The following is a 27,893-nucleotide window of genomic DNA, read 5'->3' on the forward strand; positions in this document are numbered from 1 at the left end:
TCTATAAAATGGAATAATATTTTTTACTTATGGCAGTGGTTCAGGGAATAAACAAGATAATGTATACAAATTGGGTAATGCACAAAAGCTACCCTTTCTAGGTAGAGGAGATACTTGAGCAGGGTTTGAAGAGTGAATAATACTGGATTCAAAATAGTTGAAGGGGGAATACTATATCAGGAGGATAAAAAAGTAAAAGGGCATTTTAGGCAAAAGGCCCAATTCATGTCCTAAACTCCGTTTTCATCCACAACCATCTTTATTGCTTCACAGTTCTGTTGTTTGTGCTACTTCAGTTTTTTGAGAATGTAATTGCAAAAATTCCCAGTAGTTCCTATCAAGTATGAATCTTAACATAGAAACACAAATCTGTTATACTATTAAAACAAGACCCAAACCAAAGGGATTCTAGTTGAATGTCTTCATGATAAGTCATACTTTAGGATAGTTGTTGGATTTCTCTTCTGTTTTCTCTGAGTTGAGAAAACAGTCAGTTGTGAGATTCACTGGTTTAAAATGAGTTATTTGCAATAATCTTTAGGCAAGGTTTTTGGAACTTAGGAATTGTAGCAACTTCATGCTGGCACATCTCTCAAAGATCTCCCTAGCTTTCCAGCCTTACTTTGGCAGGGACATCAAGAAAAGCACACTATATCCATAGGATTTGAGGGATTCGTGCTCCCTTCATCCAGCTGCTGGTCGCAAATTCCAACTCCTTTTTATCAGTTCCATCAGGGTAGTTTTCTATTATCTTATAAAACAACAAATGAGATACAAGTGAACATCTGCAAAGTACAATGCGTGCTGAGAAATAAGGCAGTCACTTGACAGGCACATTTCCTTCCCATACTTTCTGTCTTGATACAATAGATCTGGCTAAGCCACACAGCAATGCAATTACAATGCAACATGGCAAAGAAAATTAAAAATGTATATATCTTTGTATAAAGATTTATAATCTTTGTAAAAATATATATTTCTGATTATCAGATAGTTTGAAATCATGATAAAAGCCAACACTTTGAATGAGAAAGGATGTGTCCTAGCATGGAAAAGATTTCAGCCTGGTACGTAAACGCACCTTAATACTTCTTCTTTTTTTTTTTTTCAATAAATATTTATTTATTTGAGAGAGAGAGCGCATAGGGGGAGGGGACAGAGAGAGAGAGAGAGAGAGAAAATCTTTAGCAGACTCCCCACAGAGTGCAGAGCCTGAGGCAGGCTCTACATGGGGCTCCATGCATAGCTAGATCCCTCAACCCTGATGATTACATGAGCAATAATTTCCTTTAGAATTGCCTCAGTACTTTCTAGAAATCTTATTTTTCTAATGTGTTTTCCAAAGAAATCTAGATTGAGCCAAGTTCTAGGTGATAATAGGCCTGCTTTGCTTTTCAAATTAACTCATTACCACATAAATTATTTATTTTGATTCAACTTGAAGGTCTTTGTGTACCACATATGAAAAGTCCATACCTTTACAGTAATTCAGACATGGACCTGTCACATAACAACTCCTCAGCCAAAAGGACAATCATAATAATAAAGGGGAGAAAAAGACTTAGATGATATAATAGATGAGCTAAACTCAGGTGTGACTGAGCAAGTATCATTTCTCTTTAGACTCTGTGACCAGAATTAGTTCTCTAGAATTACCTTTTCACGGAGAGATTTTGACCAAGATAGCTTCTATTCATAATGATCTCTTAGGTCATCTTCGCAAAGCAGATATTACAAATTGTACCCCTCCAAGCCCCCACAGGAAGATGGGGAAATGCATAGATGAGGATGTGTGCTTTAACCCGAACTTCTCCCGGGCCAAGTGGAATTTAGGTCTTGAATGAAGAGATTTTTCTGCACTAATGCTGTCCATTGGCAATTTTTACTCTAAGAAAAAAACAAAGAGTAAAATAGTGAAGTTCTGGGGTTGTAGATTCCTAAGGCAAATAAAAAGGCACTGAATCTCTTCCTGATAATTTGATAAGCCAAATAAAACTCTCCTTAGTAGAAGTTGCTAGACATAAAAAGTTGTTGCTAGCTATAGTTTTGTTTATAGTGGAAAAGAAGCTACTATTTTGCACTTGGTTTACTAGAAACCAAGAAAAATTTTTTTCAATTTTTAAATTAATGTTCTGGGCTTTAATACCTATACATTAATGTTCATAGCATTTAGAGACAGATAGTTACAGTTTTGTCTTGCATCTCGATGTTCAATTCTGTCATAAACTCTGGTTGATTTTGTTTCCTTACATTTATATGCCTATGGCTTTTGGAATTTCTCGTTAATATTTTGCGCACTACATTTGGCTAAAACAATTATACTTTTTAAAAAAGTATTATTAGTCTTGGATCTGCTTTGGACAGAAAATATTTTTAGGGATCCCTGGGTGGCGCAGCAGTTTAGCGCCTGCCTTTGGCCCAGGGCATGATCCTGGAGACCCGGGATCGAATCCCACATCGGGCTCCTGGTGCATGGAGCCTGCTTCTCCCTCTGCCTGTGTCTCTGCCTATCTCTGTCTCTCACTGTGTGCCTATCATTAATAAGTAAAATAAAATAAAATAAAAAAAAGAAAATATTTTTAGCTGAACAGCATTTTTAGGAAACTAAATACTTGTCTTTGTAAAACCATAATAGTGTAATCAGAGAAACATACAGCTCTGCATGGGTACCAACATTGGTATATCCTGGGTATTAGAGAATAAATAGGTTTGAAGCAGGAAGGAAAAGAAGCAGAAAAAATTTTTTGTAACTCTTAGATGTTTGCAAACTATTTATGTCAACAACATCGGAATGAATTTGATAAGTGGGCCCTTGCCATGAAAGCAAAAGTAGCCCAAGTCACTAAATGAATGGATTCATTTATCCATTTGACGTATGTGTACTGAATGCTACATATGTGCTGGGTAGACCATATGACGTCCTTTACATATACTGTCTCCTCTAATCTTCTAGCTCCTTTTGAAGTAGGCATGGTTGCTCATCTCACAGGTGATGGAACTGAGGCTTAAAGACATTAACTTGTCCAAGAGAGAAAACTAGAATGTGGTAAAGGTGGGTTTTGAACCCAAATCTGACAGATCTAGAGCTAAGATATATTAGTTCCATCTCTGTAGCCATGTGGCCCATTTTGCTGTAAAATTTTACATAGTTACCCTCTGTTGCCCCTTTATGGAGCCTTTTAGGTCTTAGATAACTTATGGTGGATATACATTGCTGAAATAATAGAAACAGTAAAGCTCTCATAAGAAACAACTGTGTGCCCGCCATCTTTTTGAAGGGGTTGCTGGGCATGACTAGTACAGTTTTTAAGGAGGAACATATCACCTTGAGCATTTATTGTTTGTATTTTGCTAATTACCATTATGTCATGTTTGTGGGAAAAAGAAGCGGTGATGTAAAGTCCTGTATTCTCCATGGCTCTTCTCAACAACTGACATCTATCTATATCTACTAATTTATTTGTTGATAGTCTGCTTGTCCACTTCAAAGCATTGGCTCTACCAAGGCAGTGATTTTTATATCTTCTATTTGCTGAGGTGTCTCCAGACTGTCAAAGCGTACCCAGGCACATGGTTGGTACAAAATGAATACTTGCTAAATGAACAGAATGAGCTTATTTCTGAGATCTGATAAGGGGCTGCATCTATCTATCTATCTATATCATCTATCATCTATCTGATCCATTTCAGCTCAAATTGAAGAGTAAGTTATACTGGCACAGTTTGAGGTCATAGTAGATTGAAAAAATAAAACCTACTACAATTGCAGGCACATTATTTATGACCCTTAGTGCAAATTATTGAAATATTATTTTCTCTCCGTTATATGTGAAGAGCCTGAGTCTTAAAGACTACATCACCTTCCTCAGCCTGGACAGCCATCTGCATCTTAAAGACTTTTCTTTAGGTTATGCCTCAGGAATGGTGCTTGGCACCACTCAGCATAGGAGAGGACACTTGCTGAAATGTTCTCCAAATTTCTGCAGTTCTCATTTCACTTACAGTGCTGTCCAGAATCCTCCATGGAGGCAGCCAGGCTGTGTGATGGTTATAAGCCACGCTCTGGAGCCTGGTGGAGCTCTCTCAGTTCTGTCCAGGGTCTTTTTGCTCTGTTACCCTGAGCATAACACCCTTCTGAGGCTTAGTTTCCTCATCTATGAAATGGGACTAAAAATAGGATTTTCATGAAGACCAAATGGGATAATTTACCAAGAGTGCTTAATTTTAATGCCTGGCACATAAAAGTGCTCAAATTGGCATTGAATGTCTAAACATCTAGACTTGATCATTAGTTTTTCTTATATAAATAGAAAGATCATGGCAAGTATCCACTGGTATCCACTAATACAAAGTAGTCTGCGTGGTATTTGTAACCAAGACAGTACATATGTTATCAATTTTAAACATGGTTAACTTGGTAATATATTCGTGAGCCCTTAAATATGCTCTAAATTTGGCCTACTCTAATAAATGTATAAGTGGTTTGCAATAATAATTATTATAGTTAATTACTACCAGTTACTCTCCAGCTATTTCTTAGGCATGATTATAGGCACCCTATTTACATTATCACTACACTTTGAATTAACCATCAAAAGAAAGCATTAATGTCTCTATAGATAAGGAAACCGAGGCTAAGAAGAATTAAATAAATTTGTCCAAGATCATTTAGAAAAATAATAAAATCAAGCATCAACTCTAGTTCACAGTTTTCTCCCTGCACAGCCCTTAATTATACTTATAGTTTCCTACTTGATTTTAACAGAACTAAATAATAGTTACCACTTGTTGAATGAACTGTTAAATAACGTTTCATGCTTTCGAGAGTTATTTTCACCTTTCTTACCCCGTCTGATTAGGAGGAGTATTTTTGAGTCCTTTTATCTTGCTTTTACCCAAAAATGTAATTTAAAATAATAACTATTACTATTATTATTATTATTATTATTATTATTATTATTATTTGGCCTAGATTGGTCAAATAACATTACCCACAGCAATTAATTTTCCTTTGCCTCAGTTCTTCAGCAAACTAGGGGTTAAACCATAAATTTCTAAAGGACAAAGATGGTATCTTATTCTTTCTAGTCCCAGCACCTACCTCAATAAAGGTTGTTGAGCTAAACTCAACAGTGGGGAGTAATACTGAAACTAAGGTGACCATTAATAGCAAGATCTGAAAGATTACACTGTACCAGTTCTTACTCCATTTCCACAAATTAGGAGATGAATATTAGGATTTGTCTCTGGGTCTCTCTGTTGCATATTTATATTTGATTCTGCAGGCTGTTTTCAGGGATTCCGAAGAACTAGGAAAGAGTAATGTGCCAAACCTTCCTCTTTAGATACAAACTAATCTCACTTGGTAACCAGATGCTTCTGTAAGAGAAGGGACTCAAAGGAGGCAGAGAATGTAGTAGAGGTGTGGGAAGGGGGATGTGCTCCAGCATTTCTGGTGGGCTTGGTCAGTGGATTGAGCACATCTCTTCCCAACCACTGTTCAATGACTTCATGTTGATAGCAATGAACGATTTTTCCCTCCAGTGTTAAGGATTTGTACAATAGTAAAGACTAAATTTCTTTGTGAGGAAGACATTATTATAGCACATTATTACTTATAACAAACAAGTCTTTTATAGGAAACTGCTTATCAGTGTATCACTATAGACCAGGGTCTTTCAGATGAGCCCCACATTAGGTGTCAGGATCTAGAAGACTAAGTTTTTAGCTTAGACTGGAGGTTCTCAAAGTGTTGTTTTAGGACTAGCAGCAGGAGCAGTGGCGTTACCTGGTGATTTGTTAAAAATTCAATTTTGGTCTCCACCGTAAACCACTTGGATGAGAAATTCGGGGGATGGAGCCAGTTTTTACCAACTCCTCCAAGTAATTCTGAACCCCGGGCTTCAACTTTGTCTTACCATAAGGCCGTGTGGCAATGAGAATCTGGTAAAAATGCTTCCCATCCTTCTTAACTCTTGAGCCAATAAACACCCCTTAATAGATCTTCATGAAATGTTCTTTATATATTATTTAAATCTCTGATACATTATGTGTTCATCAACAATTCTCCTGAGACTGCATTCAATCGACAGATCGCAATATGTTTATCATTTGTTGAAGATGATTTCTAGTATTCTACCTTAAATCCTATTAAACAGATGAAAATCCACAGAAATTCTCTTAAGAAATATCCAGAGAAATACTTAGAGTTTTGCCACATCTCTCATTGATCAATTGCCTGTGCAAACATGAGAAAGAGTTCATCTTGTTATTATATCGGCTGAATATAAAGGTGAAAGTTGATTAACTTACAGAAATAGAGTCACATCTCAGGTACACAAATGAAAGGGTTGGGGTGGAAGGAGGAGAGAAACTTTGAAAGGCATTTGACAGGGGAAGGTTGTATTCCCCAGGTAGCCCTGTCAAGCAGCTCTGTCGACAACAAAAAGAAGAAAACAAATAAATTGGAGGTTGTGTGAATGTCGCAAGACCAGAATATAAATACGTATGACACAGAGAGAAGTAAATATCAGTAATTCATATCCTCAAAAAATGTCTCAGGCTGATATCTTCTAGTTATGCCAGAATGAGGAGGCAAAAAATATATGTAGGTAAGTCTCTGAGACACGGGTCTGGCATTCACCTTTTATTCATAATGCCAACCCTTACAAAGCACCACTGCAGGCACAATAGGCCGACCAACAGAAACAAAGAGAATGTGTCAAGACTCAAGACTCATACATCTAGAAATGGATCTAACGCTCCGAGAACGTTTCATCTCTGTCTATCTTTCCAACTCACAAGAGAGAATGCAGCCTTCAGTCTGAGCAAAGAATATCTTCAGATAGAAGGTGGAATTTAGGATGTAGGTTCTCTTTTTATGCTAAACAAGTCGTAGAAACATGCATCTAAAAATTGATTTAAGATGATAGCGGTCGTTTTTTCCCCCTTAAAAATAAATCCTTCCAAGCTTGTCTTATCCATACCTACGTGAACTAAATCTTCACAGCTCTTAAAGCCTACCTGTTCTGTCAGCACTACTTTCCCCAGGGCCACCCCTTCTGAATTTGGCTTTGTGCTCAATGACACCACCTGTCCACCCCAGGCCTGGGTGTCTGGTCCAACGAGTGCCTTCTTGAAAACCTTACATAACTGCTTTTTTCCTGTTCCATGGGCCTCACCTCACCAAATCTAATGGAAGCCCTGGCCCAGAATCCAGGAATGTTGTTCCAGATAGACCTGGCGGGGCTCACTGCTCATTAGCATGAGCTCCTCCTCCCTGCCTAGGAAGTCAGAACACCGTCTTCCTGGAGTGGCCATGTCCTGCCAGCTCAGGAAACAAGACCCTTAGTCTGGCTTGAGAAATCTGGTTTCCTCCTTATGGCTATAAAGCCTTCAGTTTTAAATTTCAATAAATAACTACTCTTCTAAAACGTGCTAAACACCAGTAAACTGATAAAGAAGTATTGTCCAAACATACAAATCTGTAGGTAAGAAAAAGAAGGCCCCCCTGCCCCCACCTCCTGGAACCTACTGAGCCCTAGCAGAAAGCTAAGAAATGAAAGTGTGTTGAATTTATTCAGGCTTTATAGCAAAATACCCTATACAAGGACCTAAAAGTGAAATCCAAAAATCAAAAGGATAATCATCAGTTCCATAATATTTAGACATGATGTACCACCAAAATTATAAGAAGTATGTTTGAGATGCTTTCCGTTCAAAAGAGTAAAAATTTTTTCACAATTGGGTAACTTCCTTGGCTCTTTTCTGTTTTCACTAGACTCTTTCTGGACGGTCCAGCATTTCTGATGGTTTCAGTGACTTCACGTATGCTGATGACTAACAAGGACTTCTCTCCAGCTCAGACCTTCCTGAGCTTCAGGCCCATGCATCAACTTTGAATCCATGTGGGCATCATTTTCCACTCCCATTCTGCTTTTCCTCTTGGGTCCCCCTAAATATCAACACCACTCACCTGGCAGCTCCAGTCAGGTAGCTGAGCACCTTCCCGGCCCCTCCCAACCCTGCAGCCTTCACATCTGGTCGTTTTCAGGCTCTAAGGATTTTGCCTCCCTTGTGTCGCTGAAACACACCCCCCGCCCCCTCCCTGCCCACTGCTAGCTGAGCTCAGGCACTCACCACTTCTCCCTAGACAGATGCACGGGGCCTCTCAGCTGGTCTTCCCTTCCCAATCCATTTTTCATAGCCAGAAGGACCATTCTAAAAGGCAATGCAGATTATACAGATCATACCATTTTGCTGCTTCAAATACCCTAGATGGAGACAGAAGTCATTTGTGACCTACCTCCTGTCCATCCTATAAACACATCTTTCACTGTTTCTTCTCCTATCCTATGCACCGGGGCTGTGGGAGTCCTCAAATGTTAGTCTATGTTTCTCCTTTTTATGCTTTTGTACCTATTAGCACTTTCTCTTCCTCACATCCCTCTTCTAACTAATTTCTGCTTATTCTTCAAAATCCATTTCCCTTCAGGAAGTATCCCCAAATTGCCTTTGGGTTGAGCACCCCTCCTGTGTGTTATGGCAGAGAAGCTCCTAGTAAATACATGGTATTCTAACTTCATTGTCCTCTCTTTCCCCACTGGGCTGACTGAGAAAGAGCTCTTTGAAGGCCAGGCTCTGTCTTTTCACCTCCCAATTCCCAGAGCCATGCACAGGGCCTAGCTAGTGTATGTTCTCCAGACAGTTCTGTTGATTGATGAAGAGAAATGCCCTAGAATGAGGAGCACCTGTGCTCCTTCTTGCTGGAACCTCACCTAAATTAAGGCTACAAAGAAGTAGATACTACTAAAGTGGGAAAATTTGGTCGAGCAAGGCACAAAGTCAGTTTTTAAGATGTGGGTCAGTTAGGCCTGATTATTGGAATGTGTCTCTCATGAAGAGGAGAGTCTTGGCAAGTGCCAACTTCACAATGGCTTCTAGAGACAAAGGCAGTTATGTGGAAGAGAGCTGGACCCTGTGCACTTGCAGGGAAACGCTAACAAGGATGCTTAGGGATTTATCCATCCACACACAAGCAAGCTGAGAAGCCTCCATCTGCTTTGTTGCCAATACACAGAGAAGAGGAGGTCTTTCTTCCATTGTTTCTGGGAGTTCTTTGATGTGAAAACACAAAGTACGCCCCTACAGGCCTTATCAAACTTATACCTCAATTAGATAATTTTTAAAAATGAATATTGGTGGGGTGCCTCGGTGGCTCAGGTGGTTAAGTGTCTGCCTTCCACTCAGGTCATGATCCTCGGGACCTGGGATTGAGCCCCATGTGTGGCTCCCTGCTCAGTGGGGAGCCTGCTTCTCCCTCTCCACCCTGCTCATGCTGTTGCTATCTCTCTCTCTCTCTGAAAAATAAATAAAAACTTAAAAAAAAATGAATCTTGAGAAAGAAATCCATTCCTGCCTTGGAAATGTCAGCCATGTGTGGGCTACACACATGACTTCAGGATCATTACTTCTGCCTCTGCCGTGCTTTGTTGAAAAGTTGCCTCCCTGCATCCTACCTGCTTTGTTTTCTACCCAGATCTCTCCAGCCTGTGCCGTGCTCATGTATTTTAATGCTGTATCTCTGCACTAGGAATGGTACTATTAAGTTATCAGCCAGTCCTAATGATAGAAAAGCCTGTACTAAAGAAGGCTTGGCTTTTGGCTTCACGGCTCAGTAGAAACCTGAACAGCTCTCAACTTGGGAGCCCATGAGGGCACAAGCAACCTATGGATTATATAATCAGGGGGAGATTAGGCTAGAGGCATTACCTTGAAATGCTATGTTGGCACTGTAAGTAAACAGCTCTACTACTCTGGAGTATAAAGCTAGTCTTAGGGGTGGACATTATCACCAAACCAGCCATGTAATGACTTGCTAGGTGACACTCAGCTACCCTTTCAACATCTGTCTCCAGGAAACTTGTGCTTATCAGAACATGCAATTCTGTTGCTTATGGTTTCTATCCTAAAGTAGAACTTAGCAACATTTTAACATTTCCAAAATTAAGTGTGAATAGATGCATTTTGATTAGAAACTCAAAATCACATTTACAAAGCTCCAGCGCGTGCGCGCGCACACACACACACACACACACACACACACAATCTGGTTTGACAAAGCAGTTGAGTATCTTTTCTCTCAAAATTGTCATACTTCCTCCCAACCTCCTTTCAGCCAGGCACGTCCCCTTCTTCCCTTTGTGGACACTCAAACACGGGGGTAGTATGTCGGGGATCCCTCCCTATCTCTTCCTGGCCAGAGCCCTCCCGTTGGTCATGCAGTAGCCACCATGTGCAGATTCTGCTAGGACTATACCTTTCCTCTCTGCCTCTTTCTCTGACTTTGCCTGCATATCATCTCAGCTCTAGCCCACCTATATATTAATTTTGCTCTGATTAGTAAAATAATATTTTGATGTTCTCACTGCCAACCCACCAAACACCACTGCTTATCTTCTTGAAACATACCTTGAATCGTGTCATTTGTCTGGTCAAAAGCTTTCAAGGGGGTCCCATGACTTCCTAAATCAATCCTATAACCCTAGATTGTTAGTTCACCTTTCTGCTCTATATTTTATTATTTCAGCTACAGGTATATATTTGCTACTCTCCCCCACCCCCCACAATTGGTGCCAGCCTACCCCTATGCTATTGCTTGTGCTATTCACCCAAACTAACTCATGTGAGTGCTGGTTTCATTATTTACTAGATTTGTGCTTCTGTTTCCTCATTTATAATATAAGGATCATGTTGGCACCTACTTCATAGGGTTTTGTGATGACTGCATGAGGAAATCCATACAAAAGCCTTAGAAGACAGCACAGTCAGTAGTCAGTAAATGTTAGCGATCATTATCATCATTATCATCATCCCTTTCAAGGACTATTTCAAATCCACCTCTTTAGTGAAGTCTTTTTAAATTGCCCAACTCAATGTTATTTTTTTCCTCTTTTTGTATTCCTCTGAATAGCATTTGACATATAATGCCCTGCCTTAGAATAGTGCGTGCACTTATCTTGGCCTCAACTGGACTGTACACTTACTGAGGTTGAGGAAATTTCAGTCATCATTGTGTACTCTAAAGGACCTCGTATAGCACCTGGCACATCAAAAGGACTTAATAAATACTAGCTAAATTGAAAGAAATTGATTTTACTATTTTAAAAACTTTGTTCCTCAAGCCGAGAAAGAAATAACACAGATAAGCAAATGAAATGAGCACCTCGATAACAAGGCTGCTACTGTTGAAAGACACTGAGATTGATGTCATTAGAATGCACGACTGGCCCTGATAACACCCTTTCGTCCATGTCCTCCCTTGCAGGTCTGCTTAGTGGCCTATCTTGGTTTGTTTATGCTTTGTGTCTCATATCAAGTTGACGAACGGACGTGTATCCAGTTTGCTATGAAAGTAAGTTGTCATTTTTCTTTCTCTTTTATCATCACATAGAAAAAAGACCCACAAGTACAAAATAAAAGAATGCTTTTTAAGGGGTTGCAGATCTGATTATTTGAGAAATTGCAAAAAAATGTTTTAGGAGGGCATTCATCCAGACCCCAAAGGTAATGCGGATTTTTTTTTTAAGTCTTAATTTCCATGCACTAGGTTGGCGCAGAGCATATGAAGTCTGTCCTTCAATGCCCTTAAAAGGAATATTGAAAATTCATCAGTTCAGCAAAACACTTGGCCAGGGAAAAGGTGTCTCTATTAGTGTCCACTTCCATATCTTGGGGGTTTTTAGAATATTTTAATAGGGAAGCAGTCTAAGTGTATTTCCTTTTGTAGGTGGGGTCACTGAGACAGAAAAAGTACATTGGGTGCATCCAAACTATCTGTGCCAAGAGTCTGAGGGCAAAGGGGGGAGGGTGGGATATGCATGGTTTAACAAGTGTGCGTGTATGTGTCTTTCACATGCATATATATATTTTTTGTCTAAGATGGTGCATTTGGTTGGAACCAGTTTAAGTACACAGCATTTTCACTGCACCGTAGAGTCTACTCCAAAGAGAAACATAGACACACCCTTTTAGAGTTTAGGGAGATAAACACCCAAATCAGCAGTCAGAGCTAGTAGAAATCAAATTCCTACATTTTCTTTCAACTACTTGTGGCAGAGAACAAAACATTTTCTGTAATGTTAGTTTGTTGAGGATTTTTTTTTGGTCCACTCACGTTGTTTATTTTTCTCTTATAACAAAACACATAATAACTGGATACTTCTTTGTTCAAGCAAGAAACCATGGCACATAAGAGTAAATCGACTGTATTATTTAGAAATTAGGAAGCTGCAGAGAAGATATTTTGTATTCTAGTATAATTGAAGCGGTTGACATAAAAAAGCAAAATGCTTATATGTACGTATATTTAAATCCATGTTGTAAAAGAGTAATTAATGGAATAAAAGTGTTCACATTATATCAAGTAGCCAGAAAAAGCTGGCTACACAAAATATATGGTGTGATCCCACAGAAATAAAAAAAAAAAAATACCTTTCAGTGCATAGAAAAAATAATTATCTGTGAGTGGTGAGAGAATAGCCACATTTTGTAGTCTTTTTCTCTAATTTTGAAATGTTCTTTAATAGATATAACTTTCCTAATTAAATAAGCGATTCTATTTTTAAAAATTGATAAAATTTCATGGATATGCCTACATTTGGAAATTTTACTTTTTCTGTGTGAGGATGTTCCTTAAAAGAGGTCATGTTTATTTTTTTTGTAGAGGTCTGATTAAACACAGCAAGATTTAGTGATGATTTTGAAAAAAAAAAAAATGCCAGAAAGCCTAGTAAGAAATGTCCTGTTAAATTACAGGAACCTCTTTCCCTAGGGTAAGACGTGCTCTCCGCTGGGTTCATCAGCTTCTGTGAAATGCCTTCATTTCCCCTCCAGATGACCCAGCAGAGGCACCTGCCTAGCTTTAGAGACCCCCAAAGCCATCTCAACACCTGCACTTAAAATAAGGAGCAAGGACTAAAATAAAGTAAAGTAAAATAAAATAAAATAAAATAAAATTAAAAAAAAAATCACTGCCAGGGTCAGCCAGGGTGCGAATTCCCCGCTAGGACGGTCTCATTAGGTACCTCCCGCCGCCCCCCCCCCCCCACCTGTGACAGACATTGACAAATAGGGAGGCACTTTTCTCTTCTCCCGGATGTGACCTTCCGTGATGCTCGCTGGCAGCTCTCTAAGGTGCCGCTACATTATCTTCGGGTCTAAAATGGGCTTCAGTCGATCTCCAGGTCTTCCAAAGGCACAACACGTCGGGGCGGGCTTCCCCTGCGCTTCCCCACCACTTGGGCGGGAGGCGGGGGAGGCACGAAAGGCGTCTTCCTGGGGTTTCTCACCAGCACAGCCGCGTTTCAGGGCCCGAGGACTGTACCCGGGCCTACGCCTTGCTGGGGATCTGTCCCCTCCTCTTCAAGACCCAGCCGGCCAGGGCGATCAGCGGAGCTCAGCGCGGCTCTCTGCACTCGAGAGGGCGCACACACGCGCACACACGCGCACACGCGCGCACACTCGCTCCCTTCTTCCTAGAGACAACAGCCGCGGGACTCGGCTTTCCGGCTCAGCCCCCGCCTTCCTCCTCTCTCCCGGGGCTGCAGCCGGTGGCCTTGGCCGGCCCTTGGCCCGGGGCGGGGCCTCCGGCCTCTCCGCGTGGCCCTGTCCTCCCGGGGCTCACCTTGACGGGTGTCACAAACGTGTCCGGCTCACGTGCTCGGAAACACAACCGGGCACACGCCCCGCGAGGGCATCTCAGGCGCAGGGGCCTCGCGCACACACGCGGGCCGCCCCCGGGCTGCTGCCGCCGCAGCCTCCCCGCGCGGGGCCCGGCCGCTCCTCCAAGGCCGCGGACGCCGGGGCGGCAGCCGGGAGCGGGCACCCGGGCCGGGGCGGCAGCCGGGGCGGGAGCCGCTGTCACATAAGCGCCGGAGCCCCGGCCGCCCCCCCTGCCTGCCCCCCTGCTTGCCCCCCCGCCCCGCCAGGCGCCCCCCTCTCCCTCTCCCTCCCCCCGACCCGCCGTGCGCCCCCCTGTCTGTCCCCCCTGCCCCCTCCCGAGCGCCCCCGCCCCCTCCGGGCGCCCCCGTCTGCTCGCCCCCCCTGCTCGCCCCCCCCGACCCGCCGGGCGCCCCCCCTGCCCCCCGCCCCGCCCCGCTCCCAGACGCGCGGGCCAGACAAACGCGTCCGGACCCCGCTTTTATCAAGAGATATTTGCCCGCGTGCCCAAGGTCATCGTAAACACTTTCGGGGATAGTTCCTTCGTGCCGCGTAGGGAACACAAGTCACTTGATTTTGAATTACAGATTCTAACCCAGAAGCTTGTTGCTGTCAGATGAATTAAAAGCCGGGGAAGGAAAAATGCTACAGCGCTTGCGGAGGGAGCCCAAGGCTGGGGGGCGGGGGGGGGGGGGGGTCAAGCAGGTCTCAACGCGGTTAAGAAATTTGATTCTGTGGCTCCTTCCTGTTCCCTGGGCCCGGTGGTTGCAGGCGGGGGGGGGGGGTGTGCGATGTAGAAAGAGGTGCACCCAGGAAAATGTATTCATCATATTCAGCGGGACTAAGGGGCAGGGCTTTTGTTTGTGTTCTCGCTGGCTTCTAGCACGTTTAAGATGCTCCATTAAAATTGAGCGATCCCTGTGCTTGTGTAAATGTTTACATCCTTTCTACAAGCCAACTATGCGTTGTTATTTCCACGTGACAAAGAGTGAGACAAAGCGGTAGAGTTGATGTCCTGAGTCTTGCGAACTGGCAGCTCTTTCCATCTCTAGTAATTTGTTTATTGACTTCACGAGTACTTCTGTAGTGCTGCTGTGCTCTAGACACAACTCTACAGATATCAACTCTTTTGATCCTTAAAATAATACAATGACGGTAGGCTCTATTATAATCATCATTCCATGATAATCATACACGTGGGATTGATTAGTTTGCCCTGGGTCCCTAGCTAAGAAGGGGAGAATCAGGATTCCAGTGGGGGCAGTCGGCCTCCCCAGTTTCTGCTCCCAGCCATCGCTGTGCTGGACACTGGTTAAATGCCTTGGGCAAATCTTTTCATATTCTAAGCCTAAAGGTGATCTTTTAAAAAACAGGCAAAATTCTCATTTCAGCCAATGGATTTTTGTGATTATGAGAGAATATTATTTTTGCAACCATTCGAATTATTTACAGATTGAGAATGAGGGATCATTGTCATTGCTTCAAGATATTGTTCCAATGAACATTATAGAAATCTGCTAAGGATGTGCATGTGTGTTGGAGGTAGCAGGGGTATTGTAAGACCTCCTCAGTTCCATCCATTGATGGCAATAAAATGCGTAGACAAAATTCCAATTGGGGCCATTTTACTAAGCAGATGACTCTCGGGTGGGAAATTATCCCTTTAATTTGGGCCTTCCCTGCTGGTAAAGGCATCTATGTACCCACATTCCCAAAGCAAATAGTTCCCAGTTCCATGCTGCCTGCACTGGAAACATGGTCCAGGTACACACACCTTCCCAACACCAGCGGCACTATTCAATCTGGCTCTTGGTATTAGGAGTTTGAAGTCAATGGTCAGGTCTGGAGATTTCAGAATAACTCAGAATATTTCAAATATTCTGCCCCAATGGTCCCACAAAAATACACCCATACTTTTTAGCCTGAGCACTATAATGTTTGCAGAAAATGTAGCCACTGAAAATGTAGAGAAGGGGTATATTTAATATCATACGTTGGCTATTTTCCTTTTACATTTTTTAATGGTGCCCTTTAAAAAAAGATTTTATTTATTTATTCATGAGAGACATAGAGAGAGAAAGAGAGAGGCAGGGACACAGGCAGAAGGAGAAGTGGGTTCTACGCAGGGAGCCTGACATGGGACTCGATCCTGGGTCTCCAGGATCACAGCCTGGGCTGAAGGTGGTGCTAAACCGCTGGGCCACCCAGGCTGCCCCTGCCTGTTTGTATTAATCTGCTTCCTGTCCTCCAGGGAGACTAAACGTGTTGAATAGAAGTTCTTCTCTTTAGGTTCTTGAGATAGAAGACGTTCCAATAAACTGTTGCACAGATGAAGTGTGGGTTCCGACTGACAATTCTTCAAGTGATTTGAAAAGGAAGAATGGTTTGTGTGTTTACAGTATCTTTGATAAGAAGATCCAAAGTATCCAGGCACTCCTGGGCTGTGCAGCTGAGCTAAGACACCGTGGTTTAGCCAGTGCCACTCTCTTTCTGTGCCCTCAGTCAGTCTTTCAAGCAAATGAGATTAGGGCACCAGCACACATGCACACACATACCATGCTCAAGAGAGAAAAGAATACTTTTTTTTTAAAGTATTCTCTATTTCAGACCTGAAGGCACTTGAAATTGTCACCATGTGGAGAATCACTCATTTGGAGGACTTTCGTACCCACGTTCTATAATCGTAGATATGTGTTTTTATTTTAAATTATAGATCGTCAAAAGTGGAGGGAATGCATAATCTTTTCAGAACTACTTTAATCTTAACCTGGACATGAGTAGAGCTACTCTTACTTTGAGGAGTTCACATTCACCAGAACTGCTCAACGAGCAACTTTTGACTGTGGTATGCAAATCTCACACTAAGAACTGGATTCAGTACACTAAGTCTCAACAGCTGGGGACTCTGTTCCTTATCTAGACTCTCGGCAAGTCAGACCATGAAGAGAACCATTTCTAGGAGGTGAGTGGAGTCCCAGGAACATCTTGTTCTATAAAGTGGTTTATGTTGTGACAGTGTCAACAAGCGCTCACAAGTTTTGATCAACACATTTCAAGCTCAGGTCTTGCTCAGGGATTCCGTGGTTCTTTATCAGCAGAGTTAGAACTTGAATCAGACTTTTACGGCTAAAAGGCTATCACATAGGCCAACAGTATTCAGAACCTCTTGGCAGCCAAAGGGCCATTTCGAGTTTATTTTTATGCTCAGAAACTACGTGATTATAGGTGGACTTTGGTTGAGACTTGTAGGTGATGAAGCTGACATCAAGTCATCTACCTTCTGGAACCATAATTTTGTTTTTCCAGCAATCTCCTACTGGGGATCCCGGCATTCCTAGACACCGGGTGGCACTCACTATATTGAACACTGTCGTTTTTATTAACCCATATTGCTAGTTGATCAATCGCTACCAATTCTGGCCAACACAGTGTTTACATTGCAGAAGTGTATTCTTTGCTTCCTAGTCTTTTGCAGTCTTCAGATGAGCAGTTTTTGAGGTCAAAAACAATCACAGCATGCCTTTCAGGGATGGCTCTTGAGTTTGGGATTCATCTAAACTACAACTGCAAACATCCCACAGTCAAGCTAATGTTGTTGGCTCAATGTGGGAAAAGTGCCCAACATCTGTAAGGCAAACAAAAAATATGATCAGGGCTTAAGGATTGCTCACTAACAAATCAACCTGCAGCCATTCCTGTGTCTTGGGTACTCCGTTCCTGAGGAGAGAACAGCCCCCCATCAGAGAACTACCCGCGAGGGAAGAGAAAGAATGGCTTTTGTTAATTAGCTTTGTCAAGAGTCATCCAATGGTCCTGTAACCGGAAAGGTGTTTCTTCTGCTTTCTTGCAGCTGTTGTACTTCCTGCTGAGTGCCGTGGGCCTGACGGTCTGCGTGCTGGCTGTGGCCTTTGCTGCCCATCACTACTCACAGCTCACACAGCTCACCTGCGGAACGGCCCTCGATGCCTGCCACTGCAAGCTGCCCTCCATGGAGCCACTCAGCAGGACCTTTGTGTACAGAGATGTGACTGATTGTACCAGCATCACTGGCACTTTCAAACTCTTCTTGCTCATCCAGATGATTCTTAACTTGGTCTGCGGCCTTGTGTGTTTGTTGGCGTGCTTTGTGATGTGGAAACACAGGTACCAGGTCTTTTACGTGGGTGTCAGAATGTGCTCCCTAACAGCTTCCGAAGGCCAACAGCAAAAGGTCTAACATTCTTGCTCAGAGGTGGGAGAGGAAATAGCACACTGAGTAGCTGAGGTCAAATAGGAGAAAAGAAAAGAGAAAGAAAGGGAAGGAAGGAAGAAAAAAAAACTGACAATAGCTAATCATCCCTGTTCTCAATGAATATTTTTGTATTTTTTCAGGAAATAAAAGCATTTCTTCAGATTTCTATAGTATTTTTAAAAATTTTTACAGGGAGAATATGATCCAAATTGACTTTGGTTCATTAGAAGAGCACAGAACAGGGAAAGGATGGCATACGTCTATGTTTGCAGTCTGGAGTTTATTCCTAATACAGATTTCCCCCATTTATCTGAAAGGAGGGCGTTCCCATGAAAACTTTCGTAAACTGAAATGCTATAAAGCAAAGGAGCTGTTTTGTAGAAGCAAAAAACCCAAAAAACAAAAACAAAAAAAAAAACAAAAAAACAAAAACAAAACAAAAAACCTCTTCAGATTTCTTTCGATTAGTGAAAGCATGTATGAATGTAGATGTTTTCTAAAGCAAAGTGGCATCATAAAGCAAACTTTCAGACAGCAGGGAAAATGTGTCCTCATTTTAGTCATTGTTTGTATAATCTTTCCCGTTAGTTGAGTTTATGCTGTGAATGGGCATTTCAGGCCCATTTGCTAAATTTCACAGTCTTTTCCAGAACTTTCCACCTCCCCCTTTATCTTCACTAAGCCTTGGAGGAAGGGGGCAGGGGTGGGGTAGAGCTGAACAGCCAGCCAGGTTGACTCTCTCTATTTTCCCTGGTAGAGGTGTCTTCAAGGCATGAAACAGCTCAAAAGGAGCAGAGTAGAAAAGGAAGAGGCTTCTCAAAGGCTAAATAATTATAAACACCTGGGCTGGGGTGGAGACAAATTTCTCTTCAGCTCCCTTAGTTTGGCTCCCTAAGTAGATCACTTACTAAATGCTTTGGATGATTGTCCGCTTCTCAATAATTGAAAGTTGGTGGTAGTTGTATTCTTAATGATGTAGAAGGCTCAAAAATAATTACATTATGCTTCTATTCTATCATCTAAAACAAATCATTAAAACTAATTTCTACCTAATTGTTAATTATAATTATGCTCCGAAGCCTACTTAATGAGCCCTGGCTGTACTTACGTAGCACCATCAGAGAAATTACTCTCACAAGAGAGGAGGCTTAAAGATTCTTTCTTCAGAAAGCCAAGCTTCACAAGAGAGAAGAGAAATTTTTTTTTATTAATAGCTCAGGTTAAAAATACTCATTTAAACAAAAACAAGAGCATTTGTAATGGGCCATGTTTATACAAATAGCACATTTGTGATACGTTGTAAAGTATCTCTTGGCAGCTAAGTACTTTTGAGGAAGATTGGGAATGCCGATGTTCCATTCATAAAAGTGTATCTGACGTCTAATCCTATCATTGACTTGCATGCACAGTCAACCTAGAGATTTCAACTCCTGTTTTGAAGTCCTGATTTGAGCATCTGCCCGCTGACTTGGAAGGCAGTTTTTATTTTGTTTTGTTTTAAGTTACCACGACTTACAAAAAGCACAGGTACCCTGTGGTGGGAGTCTTTTCTGTCTTATTATCAAGTTCTGAACAATATCCATGTTTTAAAGAAGGAGCTCAGAATGCAAATTCATGCAGCATAAATGTTATCAAGGTCTTTCTCTATTAGCATGCTTTAGTGAAATCAGAGATTCAAGATAATAATTGAGATGAATTTGCCTCTCCACATTGCCTATTGATATACTCTGCGAGTCATGAAATTCAACCCTGAAAGAAAAGTGTCTTCTTGTCTGCCTTAAAAGATAGTTGAACAATCCCACTGATTGCGACAATAGTGTCAATCTCTACACCATATAAATATCCAAGTAAAAAGAAAAACATTAAGTCAGTTGGAGGACTGTAAATAGCTTTTGTGTCCTCCAGATAAAACACCTGATTAACAGATGTGAAAACCTTTTTATGTATTGACTCACTTTAAAAAATGGCCTTCCTACACACGAACTCAGGCCAAGATTTCACATTGGAGGGCTTATGGGTAAGACTCTGGCGCAGAGGTTTGATCACACACAAAAACTACAGTGAGAGAACACCAAGCATCCTGATGACGACCCGAAAAATACTGTGTGCTGTTAAAAAACCAAAAAACACCAGTAACTGAAGCCATTCTGCTTTGGACCGTTTCCTACATAAAGAAGAAAATAACCGAGAATCTGAAATATTGTAGCTGTTCTATAAAGAGTGAGAAACTCATGATTTAATGTTAATTGCTATGAATCAGGCACCCCTGGAAGCACACCCTGCATTCCTTTGACAACTTTTTATAGCAAACACTACACTACAGGTTTTATGTTAGAAAATTAAAATTAAAAAAAAAAAAGAAAATTAAAATTCTGCACATCACCAAGGTGCTTGATGCTTTACAAACAATTCACAGGGTATTTCAAATGGTAGAGAAACTTTAGCTTATGTGCTTTCTTTTTCTAAATGTTGCAGCCAGGCAGGATTGACCTAAGTTTGATAATAATGAGGTGATATAAATATAGATATAGATATAGCAGGGATTTTGCTTTTGTATAATTAAAGCATTCTTAAATCCCCAGAGGGGGGAAAAATAATTGTAAGTGAAAGAAGGAACAAATAAATAAATAAGGAAAGACACCAAGAAAAGATTCCCGTGCTGTGAACTCACTGAGTATTGATACGTGTAAGAATTGTGTTGCATGAATAACAAACTGCTTTGCGCTGGATTTAAAGTATTTTGAGGTTGTGTTTTGCAAATATTGAAGTTACAATAACGGCAACAGAAAAGGAACAGATACACAGCTTTACACTTAGCAAAATGTTACAGTTAAGATCTGACAAGGAGCCAAGATGGTGACTGTCTCTTCTAAACCATAAAACAGTAAGATTTGCGCAATCCTCCTCCTCTTCCACCTCCTTCAGGAGAATTAAATGAATCAAGACTTTGGAAAGAGGGGAAACTGCCGGGACTTGGCAGTACTTGAAATAGGAGGAATACAGCAGCCTGAATGTACAGACTTTGCAACCGAGCCCACTCGATCGGGCTGTGCTCTCACGTGACCACCATCTGTGCCTCCCTCGCTCGGTCCAAATTTGTGGAGGCAGCTCCTTGGAGCCGGGCCTAAAAATATAGCTACACCAGGCCCTAGAAACTGTAGTCAAGTAAGAGGCCCGACTTGCTGCCCCTCTTCGAATTGGAGTCTACCCGATCTCCTCGGAGGGGCTTCGAGCGGCGCTAGCGGTGTGTCCTGACAGCGAGGACCTGCTCTGGGTGTGCTTTCTGGCCCCGGCCAGGCCATCAGCGTCTCTAAACACTCTCGTACCCCCCCCCCCCTGCATGCACTGTATCTGAAATATGTTTATAGATCTTCAGGAAAGGGAAGGGTACAGGGTATCCAAGGAAGGTTCTGGAGGACAACGGTGGGGCAGTTATTCCATCAAGAACACACGTCGAAGTTGCCCTGAAAAACCAGCCCTACCCTGTCACGAAGCCCACCTTCTGGGGCCTAGTGAATGCCTCTACACCGTTGCTAGGTGGCCCCTGGTTCCCACAAGTCACGCTGGCTGCCGTGTTTACTGTGCTCCAAGAGCCCTGTCATGCTTCTAGATGTGCGCTGAGCAGCCAGGACAGGGCTGGAGAGGGCTGCTGGCCAAATATCTTGACTCCCAGTGGGAAGCATTGGTTCGGATGAAATCTCAGTGTGTCAGCCTGTGAAATGGATGCCTTGATTCCTTTCTGCCGATTTTCTAGTACTTCATGATCTCCAGTGATTATCCCCCTCAAAAATATTGGTCTGCATTTTGGTTGTTGCGGTTTCATTTTTCTGGCATCGATGAAACAGTGAATGGAAAACAAAGTGCTCTCCCCATGTCTGAGGTGGTGTTTTTCAAGGGGATGCACCTATGCAGATTGTCTTTGTTAATAAAATTTTTCATAATCTCTGAAAACACCGCGTTTGGATGTGCTTTGAAGTGCGTTACACGTGAACTTGTCTACATAAAATCTCTCCGATTAGTGTTTATTTCAAAATTCCAGTTTCGGAATAGATGAGAACTAATATTCATCTTGACTCCTTTGTTCCAGTGACTGTCTCTATTTTGGTACACCGCACCCACCGTGCAAGTCAAGGTTATACATGCTCCTCAGGCAAAGAGAACCGGAGCTGAAAAAAATCTTGCAGAACGTACTCAGAATGCTGATTCTTAATTCATATCTATTAACGTCAAGTAAAGCTTGGCCTAGAGAATGGAATACATGTTTGAGTGCCACATGTTCAATCATATCCTACATTTAATTATACAGAAAAACAGACGGCCTAATTCCATTTCAAATCTGAATGCAAGGACTCCTTCTTATGAACTCTGAGGCAATTTAAATAGTTGATTATACTATAAAATGCAGTGGTTCTTTCTGTTTATTTAAGTTAGGAAAGCTTTTAGAATAAGAAAAGAAAAGAAAAGAATAATGACTTAAGATACTCTCTCAGAGGTGGATTTCTTTTTTTTTTTTTTAAGGTTTTATTTATTTATTCATGAGAGACACACAGAGAGAGGCAGACCCACAGGCAGAGGGAGAAGCAGGCTCCCTCTGGGGAGCCTGATGCAGAATTTGATTCCAGAACCCCGGGATCACGACCTGAGCTGAAGGCAGACACTCACCTGCTGAGCCACCCGGGTGCCCCTGAGGTGGATTTCCTATCCTCAGTGTTAGGGTTGCAGGTCTTAGGGGTGGAAATCTGATGGCTGCTTTCTGGCTACTTGACTTTAGACCAACCATTTAATGTTTAGCTTCCTCAATGTTTGTAGGGAGGAGAAAAACATAACTGCCTCACAGTACCATGGGGAAGGTTAAATGAAAAAGCACTAAACAAAGAGACTTGCTCGGAGAGACCTTGCGAAACATTTGGTTTCTTCCATCCTTAGCTGGGTTCTGCATAGCCTGTGACGCTTCTCCTATCCCCACATCCAACTAGAAACATAGCTCTGCTTTGCTATCCCCTTCTGTAACTCCCTTTTTATAAACCAAGAACATTAGCAAAGGGGCCTCCAACAGAAATTCTGCTTTTAAAATAAGATAGCGCCAACTCTTACTGATGATAGCGCATGGGATTATGTGCTGGTTGGATCCCTATTTGTTGGTTTACACAGCTGGATGTTTCCCAAATGTGGCCATCTTTTCTCATTTCTTCTCACAGGAAGGAGTAGAAGCTGAGGCATTTCTCCTGACTTTCATGTCACTTCGAATTTACTTTGATAGAAGCGTGCTTAACCCCAGCATTTTAAAATGAAGCTTTATTGAGCTTTGGTACATTATCAGCCTCTTGTATTTTGGGTTGTGATGTACAACCCCTCATTTATTTAAAAACCAACCATCAACCACCTTTGGTATGCTCAACTCTGTGGGTCACTGATTCTCATTTAAAAATCATAAAAAGGTCTATTTTTGAGCATGGTCAGCAAATATCATCTAGAGCTTCATTCTCCAGATTGGATATGAGAACACTCATATGAATCTTTAAATTTGTGGCAAGTTACTGAAATTATACAGACAGAAATCTACTTTTTCCCTTGCTAGAGTCTATCTTTATAATTCATAATAAATTGTTATATTTTTTCATTTGACAGATTCATCTTTTATAAGTTAGACTTTATGAAGTACAGGACTAATATTGGCTATTTTACTTTTAAAATTAAGATTGTCAGGAAATAAAAATGAAACTAATGTATGGGAATGCCAGCCTGAAGACAACTCATTCTTTCCCTTCTTTCAACAAATATTTTTCTATGTTTCTTGATCCCTTCCAAAGAGATCTTAGAGGTCCTCAGAGGAAGTCTTTCTTGTTGTTGTTTGTTTGGGAAGGTCATCAGAAAGATCCTTTAATCAAAGGGATATGGGACATATGCTCATCTGTTATTCTTGGGAAAAAGCAGGTACCAGGGACATAATCCAAATACACAGATTTCAACTGAGATATGAAGTCTTAACATTTAACAAGGCTCTCTGATTTGGGCCGGGGGGGGGGGGGATGCAGAGGCCTGAAATTCATTTGTGACACCTGTGTTGGACTTGCCCCTTTTACATGAAAGCCTGCTGGAGAAGGAGGTGGAGGCTTCTGAGGTGGGGTCTGGCCCTACATGCTGCTGCTGGGAATTGTGGAGGAGGCGTGGTTAATGCTCAATGAGAGAGTTGAACAATGAGCTGTCCATGGCCATTTCTAGGGTCTCTGAACCTGGAGATTTAGGACCACGCCTCTCTCTGGGTGGGGTGCTCTGCTTATTCTTTCTATCCAGCCCCCTTTTCTCAGAAGCCCACACCTGTGTTGCCATTGCCTGCCCAGGTATGACTAGGGAGGGCAAGAGGATGACTCTCAAGAATCACAGGGGGCTGTGGCACTTCTGATCAGAGAAGATGACTGTCATTTCACGCAATCCATTCCCAATACTCTCCCTATATCTTCCTAGGCATGTGTTTTATGGACTATTGGTGACCCAGGGAAGGCCTAAAAGTGGTGTGCTGGCCACAGTGCATTATCAGAGATAGAAGGAATAGAGTCCAAAAATTATGTGATTAAGGTTGTCACTAGCTTCAGTGGATTTTTAAAAAGATTTATTTATTTACTTATTTATTTTAGAGACACAGAGAGAGAGAGTGAGGAGAGAGCCAAAGCTCAGAGGGAGAGGGAGAGAATCTAGGCAGACTCCCTGCTGAGTGTGGAGCCCAATGCAGAACTCGATCCCATGACCCTGAAATCATGACCTGAGCCAAAATCAAGAGTCAGCCGTTTAATGGACTGAGTTATCCAGGTGCTCCTCAATGATTATTTTTAATTCTCTTTCACTCAGGATAGAATTAATGCGCTCTTACAGAATAAACGACCCTCTGGTACCTTTTTGGGCAAAAGTAGATTTTTAAGCTTTCATTAATTTTTTTCCTAGATTGCAACAGAAACGACTATATAACTAAAAAAAGAGCTTACTTTATTTTAATATACAGAAGCTTAGGACCAGGGACACTGAACATGACTCTCCAACCAATGGCTGGGAACAGGAACTGAGGCAAATGCAGGGAGGAATGACATCATTAACATATTTGGGGACCTAGTGTGACCCTCACACTCACCCATCACTAGATTTCAAAATTGCTTTGGATAATTCTGGAGGAAGGGACCAGGAAGGCCACCTCCACTCCTGGGATTTCTATGTCTCTCATCTCCTGGGCTCTTTCACCCTTCCAGAGAAGACACTGCTGCCCCTTCCCCACCTCATCCTCCAGCAAAATCTGCCCCACTCCCATTTATTTCTCTGACAATCAACTCAAGTATTGTTAACTGAAACACCGGGGGTTAAAACCTTAAATACAGAGATCCCTATAAATATTCTTTTCATTTTAGTAGGATTTCCTGAAGCTCAGAAAGCTTTTTGGGTCCAGAAAAATGAGGCATGATGTAGGGATGGGGTGGAGGGAGGGAGGAACTTGCCCAATAGAACCTCAGACTCAGTCATGTAGGCAGCCACCTACTCTGTCTGACCAGAAGAGTCATCGTCACAGAGCCAGTGAGACTTGGAGAACGTTGCCCAGTAGCCCCAGCTCTGGCTGCGGCTTGGGAAGCTGTGTGGGTCTGCTGCTGGTTACAGCTGAGCAAATCTCTGCTCCAACTGGTTGAAGGGAAGCATCTAGAAGTCTAAGGGAAAGGGTTTTTCCTCCCATGATTTCAGAGGGTATTTTACTGTGGGAACCAGAATGAGTAAAAAAAAAAACAAAAGCAGGGGGGTGGGGTGGAGAATTCACGCAGAACCTCTTGGCCCCTAGTGCCCGGCTCCGTGAGCATTACTTGTGACAACTCACCAAGGTTGACTAACTTTGCTCCGACCCCCGGGCTTCTCTATTCATCCCACACAGAACACCCTCAGAGACTGGCTTGGCTTCACGTTGCTGCCCAGAAGAGGACGTGTCAGGCAATAAGCAAGGAAAATGCTCATTTCTTGTTGAAAAAGTCCCAGATTGTAACTTAACAGGGTGATCTTTTTTTTTTTTTTTTTTAATTTCCAAAATGTGCTTTTCCCCCAGAGTCCTTGAGCACAAACCTGCGGTTTTCTCTCTCCTGGGTTTTATAGTCTATCTGCCTCAAGCCAAGAGACTTGGCTCTGCTCCCCCTGAGTCAGAGTCTCGGCTGGTAGCTGAACCCAGGAAGCCCTGGCCCCACATCTCTCCCTGGAACCACCAGACCACACAGCCTCCTGAGCTCAATCCTTTGGCTGGGTATCCTGCCTCCTCTTTGTTTGGAAAGAGATGTCTTACGTAACTGCACAACCTACTAAATGCTCCATTGTCTTCCACTTGGGAGAGCTCAAAATAACCCATTAGTGACTTATGACTTATCACAAAGATAGAATCTCTTACCCACATCTCCACAGCCCCCGTGGAGCAAGCCTCACCTATCTTAGATCAATAATCAACAACGAGACTTAATGACTTGTCTTTGGGGAATCATAAGTTTGGGACAAGGTGCAGGAAATACAAAGCCTGGTTGATCTATAGGTCATAGTACTTTGCTCGAGCAGCATATGAGAGTCATTTGTAATTCGAGATTGAGACAGGCATAAACAATTCTGATCTGATGATGCTTTTACTAATCTGATTTTGATAAACGCCTGATGAAAATGGAAGGGGTCTGGTCATCAGAGGAGAGATCCCTGGGGCAGGGAAATCAATTTCTCTTACCTCACAGGGCAGGGATTTATTCTGAAAGCCCCTGTTTATAGTCCACAATGCCCAGAGCTGTGATCACTGCCCTGGACTGCGAGAGCCTTCTAAGCATAATGATAGAAACCCATTGGATAAGGTCTTCTCTTCCTCCTTATTTTCTATGAATCTCTGATCAGCCCAGTTGGGAATTCTAGTAATTACTTTAAGCTGGCACCTCTAGAAAAAAATATATACCTCTTAGGATTCAATTAAAAATGAAAAGAACCTCTGTCTGTATGATGTTGCCAAGGAGTCTTCACTGTATAAGGCAGGGGTGTAGACCGGGATGAATAAAACACTCTGCGTTAGGTGACATTTCCATCTGGTTCTGCTGCCAGAGCAGCCCTGGGGAGAGGAGCTGAAGAGAGATGGGGGCCAGCCTTCTCCAGCCTGCTCTCTTCTCCATGGATCTCATAGTCTTTCAAGGATCCCTAAAGACTCTTACTTCTTTCTTTCTGCAGCAGACGTTTTCTCATCGGGGAACAGCTACGTGATTAGTTTCAGGTGGAGGCACATTTCTTTCCCTGCTCAGTGACATGTGTGTCTTCAGCAAAGCTTTCAGAGAGGGTCCCTGAGCTTGGGGAAGTGCAGCCATCTCCAACTGCCTTGTGAAGCATACCTAAGGAGCATGGAGAGAAAAGGTGAGGGGCTGTCTTCCCTGGCTACGGCTGCCCCCCTGCCACTTGCCTTAACACCTCATATCCGCCCACCGATCCACCAAGTTCCATGCATGGATCTCAGGACAGCGGCAGCCAAGCCAAGCACGGGAGTTGCTGTGCTGAGCTTTGTGGCACGTGTGGCTCCCGTCTCATCCTGTTCAGCTCACTGAGTTAGAAAAAGCTCAGAGTACAAGGGAGCTTCCCTTCTGGCTTTCCAAGAATGATTTTCACAAGGCTCTGTGAAGCTCAAGCTTCTTGCAGAAGCCACTTGCCTACATTACAGGGCAAAATTTTAAGGCACATAATTTGGAAACCATACCAGCTTTGAAATAAGAATAAGAATAAACCTCCTTTGGTTTCCTATTTCCAGGAAACAAGGTGGAGTTCAAATCGACGGCAAGTGAAAAAAATTGGATCCTTCCTGTTTTATTTGAATACAATCTGCATTCAAAAATGAGTGGGAACTCTTTATACCAAAGGAATAACTTGGAAGGTGGTGAGTGCATAACATAGCTCGTGGAAGTGTCATTACAAA

The 27,893-nt window shown here is 42.4% G+C and overlaps 1 protein-coding gene across 1 annotated transcript in view; it reads left to right on the plus strand.

The window, feature by feature from the left end:
• The window catches only part of SSPN (sarcospan), a 37,091-nt gene extending 15,190 nt beyond the window's left edge, over window positions 1–21,901 (plus strand). Inside the window, exons 2-3 of the mRNA XM_038577121.1 lie at window positions 11,327–11,413; window positions 17,570–21,901. Of these exons, the coding sequence (XP_038433049.1) occupies window positions 11,327–11,413; window positions 17,570–17,935 (453 nt within the window). The 3' untranslated portion in view covers window positions 17,936–21,901. The remainder of the gene's footprint in view (window positions 1–11,326; window positions 11,414–17,569) is intronic.
• Window positions 21,902–27,893: the final 5,992 nt, after the last annotated feature.

Source organism: Canis lupus, chromosome 27 (genome assembly GCF_011100685.1).
Source record: "Canis lupus familiaris isolate Mischka breed German Shepherd chromosome 27, alternate assembly UU_Cfam_GSD_1.0, whole genome shotgun sequence".
Taxonomy (NCBI): Eukaryota; Metazoa; Chordata; class Mammalia; order Carnivora; family Canidae; genus Canis; species Canis lupus.